The sequence below is a fragment of the Paramisgurnus dabryanus genome, chromosome 21 (genome assembly GCF_030506205.2).
Source record: "Paramisgurnus dabryanus chromosome 21, PD_genome_1.1, whole genome shotgun sequence".
NCBI lineage: Eukaryota > Metazoa > Chordata > Actinopteri > Cypriniformes > Cobitidae > Paramisgurnus > Paramisgurnus dabryanus.
The window spans coordinates 2,765,219-2,780,253 of NC_133357.1; the positions used below are offsets into that span (position 1 = coordinate 2,765,219).

The 15,035-nt window shown below is 36.9% G+C and overlaps 2 protein-coding genes across 3 annotated transcripts; one reads left to right on the forward strand and one right to left on the reverse strand.

The window, feature by feature from the left end:
* Positions 1-557: 557 nt before the first annotated feature.
* On the forward strand, positions 558-7,155 carry pmelb (premelanosome protein b). 2 transcript variants are annotated; one of them, XM_065285340.1, is made up of 11 exons: positions 558-664; positions 1,711-1,812; positions 2,765-2,911; positions 3,197-3,337; positions 3,424-3,585; positions 3,954-4,325; positions 4,401-4,541; positions 4,619-4,724; positions 5,811-6,016; positions 6,154-6,247; positions 6,514-7,155. In XM_065285340.1, the coding sequence occupies exons 1-11, from the start codon at positions 610-612 to the stop codon at positions 6,644-6,646; spliced, it is 1,659 nt and encodes a 552-aa protein (XP_065141412.1). In that variant the 5' UTR covers positions 558-609; the 3' UTR covers positions 6,647-7,155. The 2 variants fall into 2 exon arrangements, with proteins under 2 accessions (XP_065141412.1, XP_065141413.1); XM_065285341.1 differs by having other exon boundaries at positions 6,157-6,247.
* Positions 7,156-7,262: 107 nt separating this feature from the next.
* tuba1c (tubulin, alpha 1c) lies at positions 7,263-10,648 on the reverse strand. Its single transcript, XM_065285343.1, has 4 exons — positions 10,499-10,648; positions 8,769-8,991; positions 8,542-8,690; positions 7,263-8,457 (listed from the first exon to the last, which is right to left on the reverse strand). The coding sequence occupies exons 1-4, from the start codon at positions 10,499-10,501 to the stop codon at positions 7,477-7,479; spliced, it is 1,356 nt and encodes a 451-aa protein (XP_065141415.1). The 5' UTR covers positions 10,502-10,648; the 3' UTR covers positions 7,263-7,476.
* Between the last annotated feature and the right edge of the window lie 4,387 nt (positions 10,649-15,035).

The following is a 15,035-nucleotide window of genomic DNA, read 5'->3' on the forward strand; positions in this document are numbered from 1 at the left end:
TGATTCTCGAAAATGTTTTGGTTAATCATTCCAGAGCTTAAGGGCTAAGTAGGGAAAGGATCTACCACCTTTAGACACTTTTCCAACTGAGATGCTATGTTTTAGATGTTACCAATTGAAGTATGTACAGCAGCTTTAACTTTTACAGTGAGGAGTTGCTATAAAAATAAAGTTGAATTAGCTTAAGTTTTATTTAATATTTTTGTAAGTTAGAGCAACTCTTTACTAGTCAAGAAAGTTGAAATTAATTGTAATTTAAAAATAAAATATAATATGAAAAGTAAGTGCAACAAGGAATTTTTACAGTGTACCTTTCTTAAGGGTACTGGCCCAGTGACAACCAAGGCCCTTTTTACCTGTTTTCTGACAGTAGTGTTTTAAACTCTTGGAAATAAAGTATTTTTAAATGTTAAATCCAGAAAATAACCTATAATATATTTAAAATAATACATTTATATTTCCAAGGAATGCTGGACATTTGAGAATGTGCGGGTATTGTGTGTGCCTGTGGTAGTCTTATGGGTTGGGTGTGGCTAAACATTCAGAGATGTAGGACGTATAAAGAGTGATGCTCCTCTAGCACTGAAGCATTAAGTTGCTGGAAACAAAATGAAGCTACTATCAAGACTTTTACTATTGACCTGTTTTTCTATGACCCTAACAAGTAAGTAAACATACATGTTGTTTATGTGTGAACATATATGCATATTACTTTGCGTTTGTTGCCTTTGTTATTGTGGCTATGATGTTGATGCAAATGACCACAGTGATCACAAATTTCATTTGTAGTTTATTTCAGGTCATTACTTATTTACTGCATTGAAAATATTAGTAGCCAAAGTCAACCTCTAAAGTATTGCTCTGTGTGTGTGCATTGATTTTTCATTTTCACGTCTTAAAAATAAAGGTTCTTTACAGTGATGCCATAGAAGAACCATTTTTGGTTTCTAAATGTATCTGTCAGTCCATGGTTCTTAAAAGAACCATTTCTTTCATACTTTTTCATAATCTTAATAACCTTTATTGAAACAGAAAGGCATTGTGGATTTTAAAGGTTCTTTATGGAACCAATTAGCCAAAAATGGTTCTTCTATGGCAATGGTTCTCAAACTGGAGGTTCCAAGTTTGGTTCCAAGGGAGGGCAGTTTTATTACATTTTGTAAAACATTAATTCATCATAAATTCTTAAACATCAGGAAAAAGAAGGCTAGCCACCAGCACTACATTGTATAATTTTATTCAAATTCGATTGTTTAATGTCATGAATTTTCTTTTGGGGGGGTGCCAAAGGATGCACCCTAAACAAGAGGGGAGGTCCGGGACATATGGCTAAAAGTTTGAGAGCCACTGTTCTATGGCCTTGTGAAACACTTTCATTTTTAAAAGTTTGAGCAGCATTACATGTTTCTTATGATCCAAAATTTAAGCACTGCAATCTATTATAATCGATTATAAACATGGCTTTGTGCCTTAATCACAAAGTAAACCCCTCCCTTACGCAGTTAAGTATGGTCACATGTGCAGCTAAACCATCACATGCGCAGGATTTGGGGTAAAACTGCAGAAAATCTGCCAAATACTTCATCCGGTCACATTCCTTTGACTCTGTCTTTTCACCAATTGTGCCATTGTAGCTCACTAATCTTGTTAATACAATTTAAAGAGGCATTTAACCCTTTGAAAAATAATATTGTTTTCTTATTTTATAAGGACATGTTGACAAGAGCAACTCAAATTCATATCACACGTGGAATACAAAACGGTTTCCAGCGTGGAAATATGGAGATCCGCGGGACAGAAACACTTGGACAGGTAAAAGCCAAAAATAAAGGCTTGATTTTACAGACAAGCCAGGGCTAGGCCTTAGTTAAATTAAGCTTAGTTTAAATATAAACATGCCTTGTGTGTATTTTAAGAAAAATCAAGGGCACTGGCATATTTTAAGATCTGTCAGTTGAAGTTATTTTCAGTTCAGATACCTCAACCATGTTTTTTAGTATAGGACTAGCATTAAAGGGACATTCCACTTTTTTTTGAAAACAGGCTCATTTTCCAGCTCCCCTAGAGATAAACATTTGATTTTTATCATTTTGGAATCCATTCAGCTGATCTCTGGGTCTGGCGGTACCACTTTTAGCATAGCTTAGCATAATCCATTGAATCTGGTTAGACCATTAGCATCACGCTCAAAGAGTTTCGATATTTTTCCTATTTAAAACTTCTTTTGTAGTTACATCGTGCACTAAGACCAGCGGAAAATTAAAAGTTGTGATTTTCTAGGCCGATATGGCTAGGAACTATACTCTCATTCTGACGTAATAATCAAGGACTTTACTGCCTATACAAGACGGCAGTAGGCACAATGATATTACGCAGTGCCCAAAAATGTAAAGTAACCAAGGGGACTATTTTCGGGGACTGCCGCTGTGTAACAATTTTTTTTTTTTTTTTTTTTACCGCTGTGTAACATCATTTGTGGGTGCGATGCTAATGGTCTAATCAGATTCAATAGATTATGCTAAGCTATGCTAAAAGTGGTTCAGCCAGACCCTGAGATCAGCTGAATGGATTCCAAAACAGTAAACATCAAATGTTACACGTTAGGGAAGCTGGAAAATGAGCATATTTTCAAAAAAATTGGAGTGTCCCTTTAAGTTTGCCTGTAAAACCGGGTGGGAGATAATGTATAATCCTTTCAGGCTGTTAATGTTATATGATAATTTATCCCGTTATCACACACATCTTCTTACACTAACGTCTGCAGGTGGAGAACTAAAGTTTAATGTGGGTAATGACGCACCAACTTTGACCGGTGCCAAAATTACCTTCACAATTGACATTGTATTTCCACACAACCAAAGACTCCTGCCTGATGGACGAGTAGTTTGGGCCGAGAACTGCACAGTCAATGGTATGCTTCTGCAATCGTGCCTACACCTTCCACAAATGTGAATTAAATGTTTTCCCTATTAAAAACAAATGCAAAGGAAGTATACTATTATTTACTTTGGTAAACTGAAGTAAAATTCCAAAAACAAAGTGTTGTAACTGCTCAAATAAATGATATTATAGTAGCCTACAATTTACTATAGTTTACTATGTTTAATACTACAGTATTGTTTTATGTGGGCTGCCAAATGTAAATGTAAAATTCTAGCAAAAGAACGGCTTTATTACCCTTTTAACTGTGATGTAGGTACAAAGTTTCATGAGGGACAACCTGTATATCCTGAGGAGAACTTGAATATAGATGCAGGAAACACTGTGTTGCCAAATTCTCCACTGCACAGCCTAAGGGACAAGAAACCACCTTACGTCTTTGTATGGAAAACCTGGGGTAGGAAACAAACACTTACATTGACAGGTGAACTTTATGTTTTTTGGTTTTGACCCACCTGACTATGTTTTATTGTTTGCGTACAGGGAAGTACTGGCAGGTGTGCGATGGGCCTTCATCATCACTGACTATCGGCACTGATGATGTCCCTCTTGGCTCTTATGTGATGGATGTTGTCATCTATCACTACAGGAAGAGAGATAAATTCATTCCTATTGGATATGCATCCACACAGTTCAGTATCACAGGTGAGGGTTGACAATGACAAGAGGACATACATATCAGTGTCAATATCTAATCTAATAATTATATACAATTAATTATATTAAAATAATAATTTATTTCAAAAAAGATGTTCAAAATGATAAAATGAGATTACCGGTAGTTTAAACAATGTAGGCTTTGGAAAAATTTTCATATGGTTTGTTTTATAAAAATATATATTAAATATAAAAATGTTAATTTAACAAGTATTACAAAATTTTCCTGATATTTTTAGTTATTTATGTTTTTTTTAAATAATTTATTAAATATTAGTATTTACCTTATATGCATACAAATGTGTATATTTATTTTTTTAATGTAATTTTTAATGTATTTTTCAATGTGTTTCTAGACCAGATTCCCTTCGAGGTGTCCCTGACGCAGGTGAATGACAAAGACGAAAAGGACCAGAAATTCATCCAGAATAGAGCTGTGGCCTTCAGCATCACCCTTCATGACCCCAGCCAATACCTGAGCCAATCAGACGTGACATTTAACTGGGACTTTGGTGACGGCAGCGGAACCGTAATCTCCAGAGCACTCACCACCACGCACACATACGTTGCATCCGGTGCCTTCAAGCCTCGAGTTGTCATTCAAGCAGCCATTCCGGATCCATCCTGTGCATCAAAGCAGCCAACTGAAGCCAATCCTACTGCGAGTGTCAATGATGCAGATGAGATACATAAAACATGGACTACAGCAATGCTGAAGTCAACGACTTGTAAGTTGCAATTTAGATCTTAGATTTAATCTATGTTTAAAGAAACTAAACAAATTAAATTGTAATGATCATCAGTCACAGACACTGAGATGATATTGGAGAAAGACTCCGTTGAAGATCAGGCCTATGTAACAATAACAAAGCGCCAGGTGCCGGACACAGACAACTGTGTGATTTACCGCTATGGATCTTTCTCAACTGAGATTGAAATAATTGGTGAGATTTCATTCATGCCTTTTATTTTAAATGATGTGTCAGGGATCGTATTTAATGAATGATGTTCATATCCTCAGAGGGCATTGAGAGTGTTCAGATTGTCCAAGTGTCTGTAGCTGATGGTTTGGAGCTGATGGAGATGAAGCACAATGTTGTTGATTTTATTGTCACCTGCCAAGGAAGGTGAGAAAAGTCTGCCATCTCTTTTGGGTTTCTACATTTGTCCTGAACAAAGTTGGCCTTTTCATAAATAAGTCAAAATGTGTGATAATTTTTACATAAACTTGACCCAATTCATTCATGAGGGTCTAATGGGGTCCACTATGTTTAAATGGCTACCCTTATGATAATGATGACACTCGTATTATGTTTTTAATAACAATTTTATAGTTTTTTATTGAATTATAATTTGATTTCAATTTATAGATTTTTATTTAATTTAATACAAATTCTGTACTTAACACTGACAGAAATAAGTACAACAGCTGTCATTGGGACAGTAGCCTTTAAAGGAAAACACCACTGTGGTTAAACACCACAAATTAATACATATACAATACATTCTTTTTTCAATGCAGGCACTTCATCTTTGCACGGCGCGTCGTGAATATGTTAGCATTTAGCCTAGCCCCATTCATTCCTTAGGATCCAAACAGGGATGAATTTAGAAGCCAATAAACACTTCCATGTTTTCCCTATTTAAAGACTGTTACATGAGTAGTTACACGAGTAAGTATGGTGGCACACAATAAACAAGGCGATTTTTTTAAGCATAAGCGGATAAAAAATGAGAACTATATTGTATGGCGGAAGAGCACTTAGTTTCCAGCACTTTGACTTCGGCGCAAAGTAACATAATCACTCCCCCTCTCATGTAACAGTCTTTAAATAAACATGGAAGTTTTTGGTGGCTTCTAAATTCATCTCTGTTTGGATCCTAAGGAATGAATGGGACTAGGCTAAATGCTAATACGTTCACGATGCGCTGTGCAAAGATTAAGTGCACGCATTGAAAAAACATAGGTAAGTATTTATTCGTCTAAGTTGAGGTAAGAACATAGTAAAATATTGAAAAACGGTGGTGTTTTCCTTTAAAAAGGTCCTAATATATATAAATTAGTTTCTGATATGAACCTTTGAGGTACTAATATGCACCCGAGGTGCACCTTTTGAAAGGGTTCTGCCCCTGTGACAGCTTTTGTAAAAAAAATTCTGAGAGTTAAATATGTTTTTAATATGTAACTTAATTTAGGACATCTTTCTATTTAGTCTTCCCACTGAAGTGTGCACTGTGGTGTCAGACGCAGACTGTAATGTGCCAGTTATGACAATCTGCAATGCTGTGAGTCCTTCGCCGGACTGTCAACTCCTCCTCAGACACTCCTTTAATGACTCTGGGATCTTCTGCATCAACGTGTCTATGGCCAATGATGTCAGCCTGGCTCGCACAAATACCAGGGTCAATATTAACATAGGTACGTTTGTTGAAAAGTGTCAATTTGTCTATACAAAAGGATGTTTTTTGTTCCTATTCATTACAAACCATTTCTATAGACAAATGAAGGATGCATCTTTTTTCAAGTTACTTCTTTCATTGCTGTGTTTTATTCAGCAGGTTCCAGGTTTCCATCTTCAGGTGTGATTGCCGTGATGTTGGGAATCCTGACTGTGGCATCAGTGCTGGGATCTGTGGCCTTTGCTTATAAGTAACTCATTATAAACTAATTCAAGATTAATTTTTTTACTGTATTTACTGTATCAGAGATTTAGCCATTAGTGGAATGAAAACGATGTATTTGTTACACATTAAATTATACAGTGATATATCCTTATACCCTTAGAATAATATTATTTGTGTTTTGGCTGGTATGACCGCTAAATTATTCAAACTGTTCCTTAAGGGTTTTTAAAGACTTAATCAGTAAGTAAAGTAGCCTGAACATTAACTAACTTCATTTTTCCACTATTCCAGGCGTCTTAAAGGGTATCATAAGCTGACCGAGGACCCGACCGTGTGCCAGTCTAACAGTGTTGGCTCTGTGTCAGCTCTCTTCTGGAGTCTGTTAAACCAGCAGACACTGGGTCAGAAACGAGGAGTGGTATAAAATGTACTTTTACTTTAAAATAAAGTTCCCTAGTCTAAAAATTCAGAGAAATGTTACATTAGTGTCGTTTTGTATGTACAAATACATTTTAGTTTTTTGTACTTTTTATGCTATTACTGGATTTTGTATTTTTATATATTTGTTTGACCCTAAATTCTTCAATCTAAAAAAAAAGATCTGCATGTGCCTCAAATTTTCTTACTTTTAAAACCAGAGTGTCATTTGGGTTAATGGTTAACTAAGACCCCTAAAACCCAGCTCAAGCATTTGTGCATGCATTGAATAAATATTACTGCAAAAATTATTTTACTGCATTCTGTTTTATTATTATTAATGCCAACACTCCTGTTTATGTGCAAGTTTACAATAATAAATCTTATATTATAGTGTTTGATAGTAATACTTGCTTTAGTTCATTTATTGAAATGAAGTATTGTTCCATTCTCCTGCGCACCTCCCCAGAAAACCCATACTGACCTTAATACTGTCTGCTGTGTGACCACTAATCTACTTTCCTTTATCCTGGTTAAGAGTGGTTAAAATTTAAAAGTAAGCAGATTACCTCTTCTTATGAATTCCCAGAATTCCTTCAAACAAAAAAAGTGGCACACAGAACAGTTTTTAACATCACCATCAATTTATTCCATCACAATTCATAATTTGGCAAGCAAATTCCACAAATAATAATCATACTGGCCATCACAACGCAACAACAACAGATCAAGAGTTTGTCTCTAATATTTATGAGTAGACTTTACACTTAATACCTTATGTATATCGTGTGTAAATTAGCGGTCTACCGTGTACCCGTCAGACATTTACTCAACATTTTAATATTCCTCTCCTTCCTCCTCTCCTTCACCCTCAATTGAATCGACACCAACCTCCTCATAATCTTTCTCCAGGGCAGCCATGTCCTCTCTGGCCTCTGAAAACTCTCCCTCCTCCATACCCTCACCCACATACCAGTGAACAAAAGCACGCTTGGCGTACATCAGATCAAACTTATGATCCAGACGAGCCCAGGCCTCAGCAATAGCTGTGGTGTTGCTCAGCATGCACACGGCCCTCTGTACTTTAGCCAGATCACCGCCTGGAACCACAGTGGGTGGCTGGTAGTTGATACCAACCTTGAAACCAGTTGGGCACCAGTCCACAAACTGGATGGTGCGCTTGGTCTTAATGGTGGCAATTGCAGCGTTCACATCTTTGGGCACCACGTCGCCACGGTACAGCAAACAGCAAGCCATGTACTTGCCGTGACGTGGGTCGCATTTCACCATCTGATTGGCTGGCTCGAAGCAAGCGTTGGTGATTTCAGCAACAGAGAGCTGCTCATGATAAGCCTTCTCTGCGGAGATCACTGGGGCGTATGTAGCCAATGGGAAGTGAATACGAGGGTAGGGCACCAAGTTGGTCTGGAACTCGGTAAGATCGACATTGAGGGCACCATCAAACCTGAGAGAGGCTGTGATGGAGGACACAATCTGACTGATCAACCTGTTAAGGTTGGTGTAAGTAGGACGCTCGATATCGAGATTCCTACGGCAGATATCATAAATGGCCTCATTGTCTACCATGAAGGCACAGTCAGAGTGCTCTAGTGTGGTGTGGGTGGTCAGAATGGAGTTGTAGGGCTCGACCACAGCAGTGGAGACTTGAGGGGCCGGGTAGATGGAGAACTCTAGTTTGGACTTCTTGCCATAGTCAACAGAGAGGCGCTCCATCAGCAGAGAGGTGAAGCCAGAACCGGTTCCACCACCAAAGCTGTGGAAGACCAAGAACCCTTGGAGGCCTGTGCACTGGTCAGCCTGAAAAAGAAATAGTTTTGTTCAGAAACTCTTAACATATATACTTATTGTATTATTGTATAGTGTGTGGCTACTGCTACCTACCAGTTTGCGAATCCTGTCCAGTACCAGATCAATGATTTCTTTACCGATGGTGTAGTGGCCACGAGCGTAGTTATTAGCAGCATCTTCCTTTCCTGTGATGAGCTGCTCGGGGTGAAACAGCTGACGGTAAGTTCCAGTGCGAACCTCATCTAGACAGACAGATCATAAATATTTTAAATAGAGCCAAAATTTATTAAATGATATAAAATAATGTGTCCGCCTCTTACCAATGACAGTGGGCTCCAGATCTACAAACACAGCTCGGGGTACATGCTTTCCTGCTCCAGTTTCACTGAAGAAGGTGTTGAAGGAATCATCACCTCCACCAATGGTCTTGTCACTGGGCATCTGGCCATCCGGCTGAATGCCATGCTCAAGACAATAGAGCTCCCAGCATGCATTGCCGATCTGGACACCAGCCTGACCAACGTGGATGGAGATGCACTCACGCTATTTAAAAGAAAATGTTTTTATTATTAACCAAATGCTTTGACGGTTCTCAAAGATGCTCACAAAGACACCCCTACAGTTTCTTCTGTAGTGACATCTGCATGCATTTATTAATTCAGGCCAAACAAAAGGCATACGACTGAAATAAAAAATGTGCTTCAAAGGCCTGCTTTTTTAATGATGAATGCACTGTAATAAAATGCTTCATATTTATTTATAATCCAGGCATACAAAAAGTGAACAAATCGTTGTAGGTCACCAAAAAGGAAGAACAAAGAAGCCAGTTCTCTTTATTCAGGGTACGCAGCGGAACAGGCACATGCCCCACCCATAAAGCACCAGCTTACCAGACCGTGTCTTACTAGACATTAAAAACGAACAATAAAAGCGCTGACAAGCTTCCTCCTCTACTTAATCCTCATTTATTTATCTTTTCAATTATTTCATCTCAATGGCAAATGAATTTAAAAAAATAATCTTTTGTAATACATTTTATATTACATAACAGATATATAATCTCAATAAAATAATACAATGCATGAAAGAGTTTCATGTAAATTGCACTGGAGACAATAACAGCTGTGACTGTGAACAGGAATAGAAATGCAGTAATTTGCTGCAGGCCAGACATGAGCTTCTGCGGGCAGCTGCAGTCCCCACCCAGTTTACTCCCACTGCGCATGGGAGGAGGGGAGGATGCAAATCTCAAGAAAATTCTCGCTCAATCTTTGATGACGACGGAATAGTGACAATTTTTTGAATTTATCTTTAAGTTATCTCATGCATTTTCGTTTGAAAGCATCATTTGTTGTGATACATGCTGATTTATAACTAATGTTACGTTGCGCTGTTAATGCTACAGTAAAATAACGCAGATCACATAAATAAGTAATTTACAGTTTGTTCGTTTTTTTAAATATATTTAATCGATATAAAAATGAAAAATTTCAATGCACATTTTAAAAATGTCATTGGGTTATGTTAAATTGTTTAGGAGATGCATGTGCAGAACAGGTGTATGGACTCCTAAGGATTTTAGACGTGTAAAATGTATCTGTATTACCAATTAATAATCACACAGAGAAAAAGACTTTATGCAAAACGAATAAAGCAAAGTCACGTTAATCTTAACGATATTTGCCAAACAACGCGTAACGTTATATAACCCTTTTCCCATGGCACCGTTATGAATGAATGGATGGATGGATGGATGGATGCGCGTAGTGCAAATGCATTGACAATCTAAAACCTTTTTGACCATAAACCGTTTGACCAAAAAATAAATACATTTTATATTTAAAATTAAGAATCTGTGCACGGCGTCACGTCGCGCGCTTTGCCTCCATTTTAAGGACAGGCGCGCGCTCAACGACAAAGATAAAGCTTTGAAGCCGCTTTGAAAAAGAGCGAAAGAGGATTAAACCGCATGCAAATTTATAGGTGAAATAACTGTAGCGGCATTATTACAATATCTTTCGACTTTAAAAATAGAAAAAAAAATACTCACCATTGTTCTGGAGGGGATGAAGCGATGTGGCGAGAATCAAGTGGCAGCAAATTTCTTTATTGTTGTGAATACTGAATGTATTCCGCTCAAGATTGAGGTACTCTGTTGAGGGGGAGGAGCCAGCCTCTGACGTCAGAATAAGGAAGGATCAACGGAGTGGAGATTAAAATGCCACAAGCAGTCGCTCGGTACTAACCGATATAAATCAGTAAAATGCAAATGTTAGGTTGCTTTAACGATTGATGCGTTCGTTGTTTTTTTTAGTGCTTGGTATGTGCCAGAGATTTAAAAAACGATTACCCATGCTTAAATAATTACCCATCTTCAAACCAGCAGAAGATTATAGTGGTGTGTAGTGTTAATGAGGTGTTTCCAGTGTCTCATGATTTTTGGAATACATTGGGAAATCTGATTAGCATTTTCATAGATAAGGTGTAATACCGTAGAGGTTTGGGAGATGTTTCATGTAAAAGGAAATTTGAGCAGTGATAACATCAAAGAAAGGAGTGCATTTATTATTTGGTTAATGTTTAATGCTTTTCCACCAGGCTATTTCTACCATTGTTTGTTTGATGCAACCTAACGTAGTCGAGTAAATTAAGAAATGTTGTATATTTTTGACTGGTATTTATAGATTTTACCACATTAAATAAATGTTTTTTGAGTGTATGCATGTAAAATAGCCGAATGTAAATGCAGTCGCACGGTAGATGCTATCAGACAGGGCTCAGTGTTTCATGGTACCACAACCCTCCCACTGTCCTGTTTGCTCCCTCTCCTCCCTCTGTGTCCTAGATTTTGTTGGAATGATGTCATCTTATATATCACGTGATCTCTCTCTCTCTCTCTCTCTCTCTCTCTCTCTCTCTCTCTCTCTCTCTCTCTCTCTCTCTCTCTCTCTCTCTATCTCTCTCTCTCCTGTCAGTGTCAGGGAGCTTTTCACATTTATCACTGTTTCCTTTCCACAAACTGTCAGGCTAAAACATACCCATGAATGCACATTCCTAAGGGTCTGAATGTCTCAACACAATAGTTAGCCTTGCCTACACGTTTCCCCACAAAGCTATCTTTGGTATTTAAGGCCGTTTGGTTATGGCTTTAAGTGTATAATCTCATATATGTAATTTTGCCCATCCATTTCATCGAACGTTACATAAAATCTTAAAAAGTTAAAAAGACAGCTATTAATCTTAACGTGTTCATTTTGCTTATCAGGAAATTAGACAAGCATTCCACTGGAAGTGTCAGATTGGCTGGATCTCTGCAGGGAATTCTCACAGCTGTCGCTATGAGAATAGGATGGGTGGGTCAGAGCTGTGTGCAGTTGCCATCGGTGAGCAAACGTTGGATGTAAACCTCTGCCATCCACTGTGTGTACTAATGTCAGTCTTTAACTACATAGTAGATGAGTCATGGGCTTTGCTTTTTAAATGAAATGCTTGCAGTCGTCTGTGAATGCATTCTGACTGATTTTGCTGTTAGGTGAAAAAACAGGATTTTAGTTGAATCCCTGTCTGCCTGTACCTTTTTGAAATTAACAAGTACACTTATAGCTTGTGCATTTTCACCAGTCCCTTTTAAAAATGAGATTAATGCCAATAAATAATGCAACCTCTCTTTGGTTATACTGGCCAAATTCAGAATATAGCTGTAAGGATAACATGAAGGTAATTATCAGGATTGTTATCTTCCTCTCCCGTTAACATGAATTTAAATATAATTGAACATACATGTGGAGGAAGGGGGTTGGTAGGCCTATACGTCATTTACAGGGACATGAATAGTGTATAATGACTTGTTTATAATGCAATAAACATGGTTTACACTTCCTGTGTCCCAGTAAACAGAACGGCTTAAAAAACATACTAAATGGTACTTTTTCATAAATTAAAGACTGCCAACAGGTTTTTGTGATGGTTGGGTTCAGGGACTGGGGTAGAAGAATAAAATATACAGTTTTTACAGTATAAAAACCATTGCATCTATGGAATTGTACCCCGTATTGTGCCTGACTGTGTGTGTGTGTGTGTGTGTGTGTGTGTGTGTGTGTGTGTGTGTGTGTGTGCGCGCGCGCATGCTTAAAATAATGATTTTTAGTTTTTGACTTAATGAGTTGTGCACAGCAGTATTGGCAAAATTGGACAGTATGCATATAAGGCAACAGAAATGCAGTCTGTTTCAAAGTAGGCTACTTGATGGATATGAAAGTGAAACTACAAAATGATATGACCAAATTTACTGCCAGTATTACATTTCTATGTTAGCAACAAGCCTATTAAGAGTAAAATAAACTAAAATGGATAACATAAAATGGATCAGTGTTTCTGGTAAACAAAATATTTTGATTTGATCCCTTTTTTGGCTCAATCTTACTGATGATATAACCCATAATAACAGCACTAAATAGCTATAGAGTATTTATTTTTAATGTGCATTACTCAAATACGCTTGTAAAACAAAATTTACGTTAACAGAAACAAAGCAAGTACAGCCATGCCTAAAAATTAACATGGCATATCTGAGTCAGGGTCATACACCCTAGTGTGGCTCAGACAATATATTGATGTTATAAATATATTATATAAATATACACATTACAATTAAGAATACATTGTACTATTTACACATCACATTCTGAAATACAAACATTTTATTATGTACTGCTTTTACTGGTATTATGCGACTACAACAGATCTTATTACTAGAAACCTCTATTAACTTTTTAATAAAACTTATAAAGATTATTGTAATTGCGTGATTAATATACAATAAGTTGGGTGATTCTCACAAAACCATTGAAACACCACGGCACTAATGATTTTAGCTATAAAATGTGTAATATAGTAATATTAAAAAGCATCAGAATTAACACAATACTGTGTTCTAACTTGCACAATGTGTGATTTCAACATAAGAATTTATAATTTGTCAATTTTATCTCATTTTCTGCTGAAATTCTCATTACCGCAATGTGTCCGGCTGTGTTTGAACATGCTTTATGTTGTAATTTAATCAAATTAACACAAAAATATTTTGAAAAAAAATAAATGGATGTTTTGCTACTACTTTAGATGACAGAAAAAATATTTACTGTATATTCATGTATAATAATAATGAAGAAAAATTAGGAAAATGATGTGTCCATGCCTGATGTTCTCATCCTCCGCAACACTTTTTGAGAACAGTTTAAGCACACATACAGAATTTTAATAAAGTTTGATTTTGAGTGACCAAGCACATGGACCAGTTACTTCAAGATGGCTACCAGGTAAGATCATTTTTTTACAGTTAATTTGAAATATTGTCTTGTCAGAATGCTTACACGACATTTTGATTATCATTACCGCAACAGATGCTTATTAAATGTTAATTTAATTAATAGAAGCATAATACTTTGATTTTAAATGCATGTGCAGAATCTCCAAATTATGTTCTTTTAGGTTTGTCATGTCATTTTGAAAATATGTCAGTGTTGATGGTTTCTGACTGTTGCGGTAATGAGATTTTTTAGGACTAATTTTTTTTATTATGTTACAAAAAGTGTTAAATGATAAGTAAAAGTGTTTAAATTAATGTTCCCATTTACTCCAGACTTTGTTTTTCAATGTCTGGTGGGAAACAAAGTAAATTTAAGCAATTTTTACATTTTCATGCTTGACATTTTTAAAACCAAGTTTTCGTGAGAATCACCCACATATGGCCTAACAGTGATTGCATCATATCAGTAATTCAAAGCTATATTTAATATATATTAAATACATGATGCTATAAATACAGGCAAACCCAGGAACCAGGCTTGTGAGCACCTGTCTTTATAAGATCTTGGATGACAGAACACACTGGGATACACTGGAATACACAAAATACGGACAGATGGAGGAGTGGGTGTTAAATGAAGGTCCACCCCTTATTCCCTGCTGGGCCAGCTGCATCCTCCCCCTGAGCTCTGCTATTCAGGCAGGGCCATGTGATCTATAAATAATGGCAGTTAATGTGGTTTTGTGTATTATATCCAGGATACTGGTTAGTATCCAAGCAACTCCATTATTCATTGCCTAGCAACGGATGGTGCCCAGGAAGATGGCTTGGGGGGGGGGTTGGGTGTCTGTTAGTCCCAGGCCTGTACACATCCACAGCTATGCTGGGTCATTTCATCCTATACACATGACTTAACAAAATGTTATATTGTGTCCTTTTATCAATTCACAATAAAAAATCTGCTAGATGACAATAACATATTGTTTTGCTCATATTGCAGTTTTTCCTAAGCAAGAAAAAAACGATGAAAAAATGCTCTTGGGAAGGACAGAAGGTATCAAAGAGAGCAGATGGAGAATAGCTTGATCATGTTACACAGAGATGCTGGTGCATAACCGGTTATCATGTAACAGGTGTAAACCGTTTACTCTTAAACATATATATCTTAAAAATTATTGAGAATTGTATTCTGATGTTTTTTGGTACTGAGGCTGAGGTGCAACAACATATAGCGTTCTCATTTCTTGCATGCTGATAAAGAAACAATCCTAATGTGACA

Bases quoted from the DNA above. Each gene is read 5' to 3' on its own strand.
- pmelb (XM_065285340.1), top strand. From the start codon at position 610: ATGAAGCTACTATCAAGACTTTTACTATTGACCTGTTTTTCTATGACC. The intron at 1,813-2,764 runs GTAAAAGCCAAA...TAACGTCTGCAG, and splicing joins GGACAGAAACACTTGGACAG to GTGGAGAACTAAAGTTTAAT. The intron at 6,017-6,153 runs GTACGTTTGTTG...TGTTTTATTCAG, and splicing joins CAGGGTCAATATTAACATAG to CAGGTTCCAGGTTTCCATCT.
- tuba1c (XM_065285343.1), bottom strand. The intron at 8,691-8,768 runs GTAAGAGGCGGA...CTGTCTGTCTAG, and splicing joins TCTGGAGCCCACTGTCATTG to ATGAGGTTCGCACTGGAACT. The intron at 8,458-8,541 runs GTAGGTAGCAGT...TTTCTTTTTCAG, and splicing joins TGGACAGGATTCGCAAACTG to GCTGACCAGTGCACAGGCCT.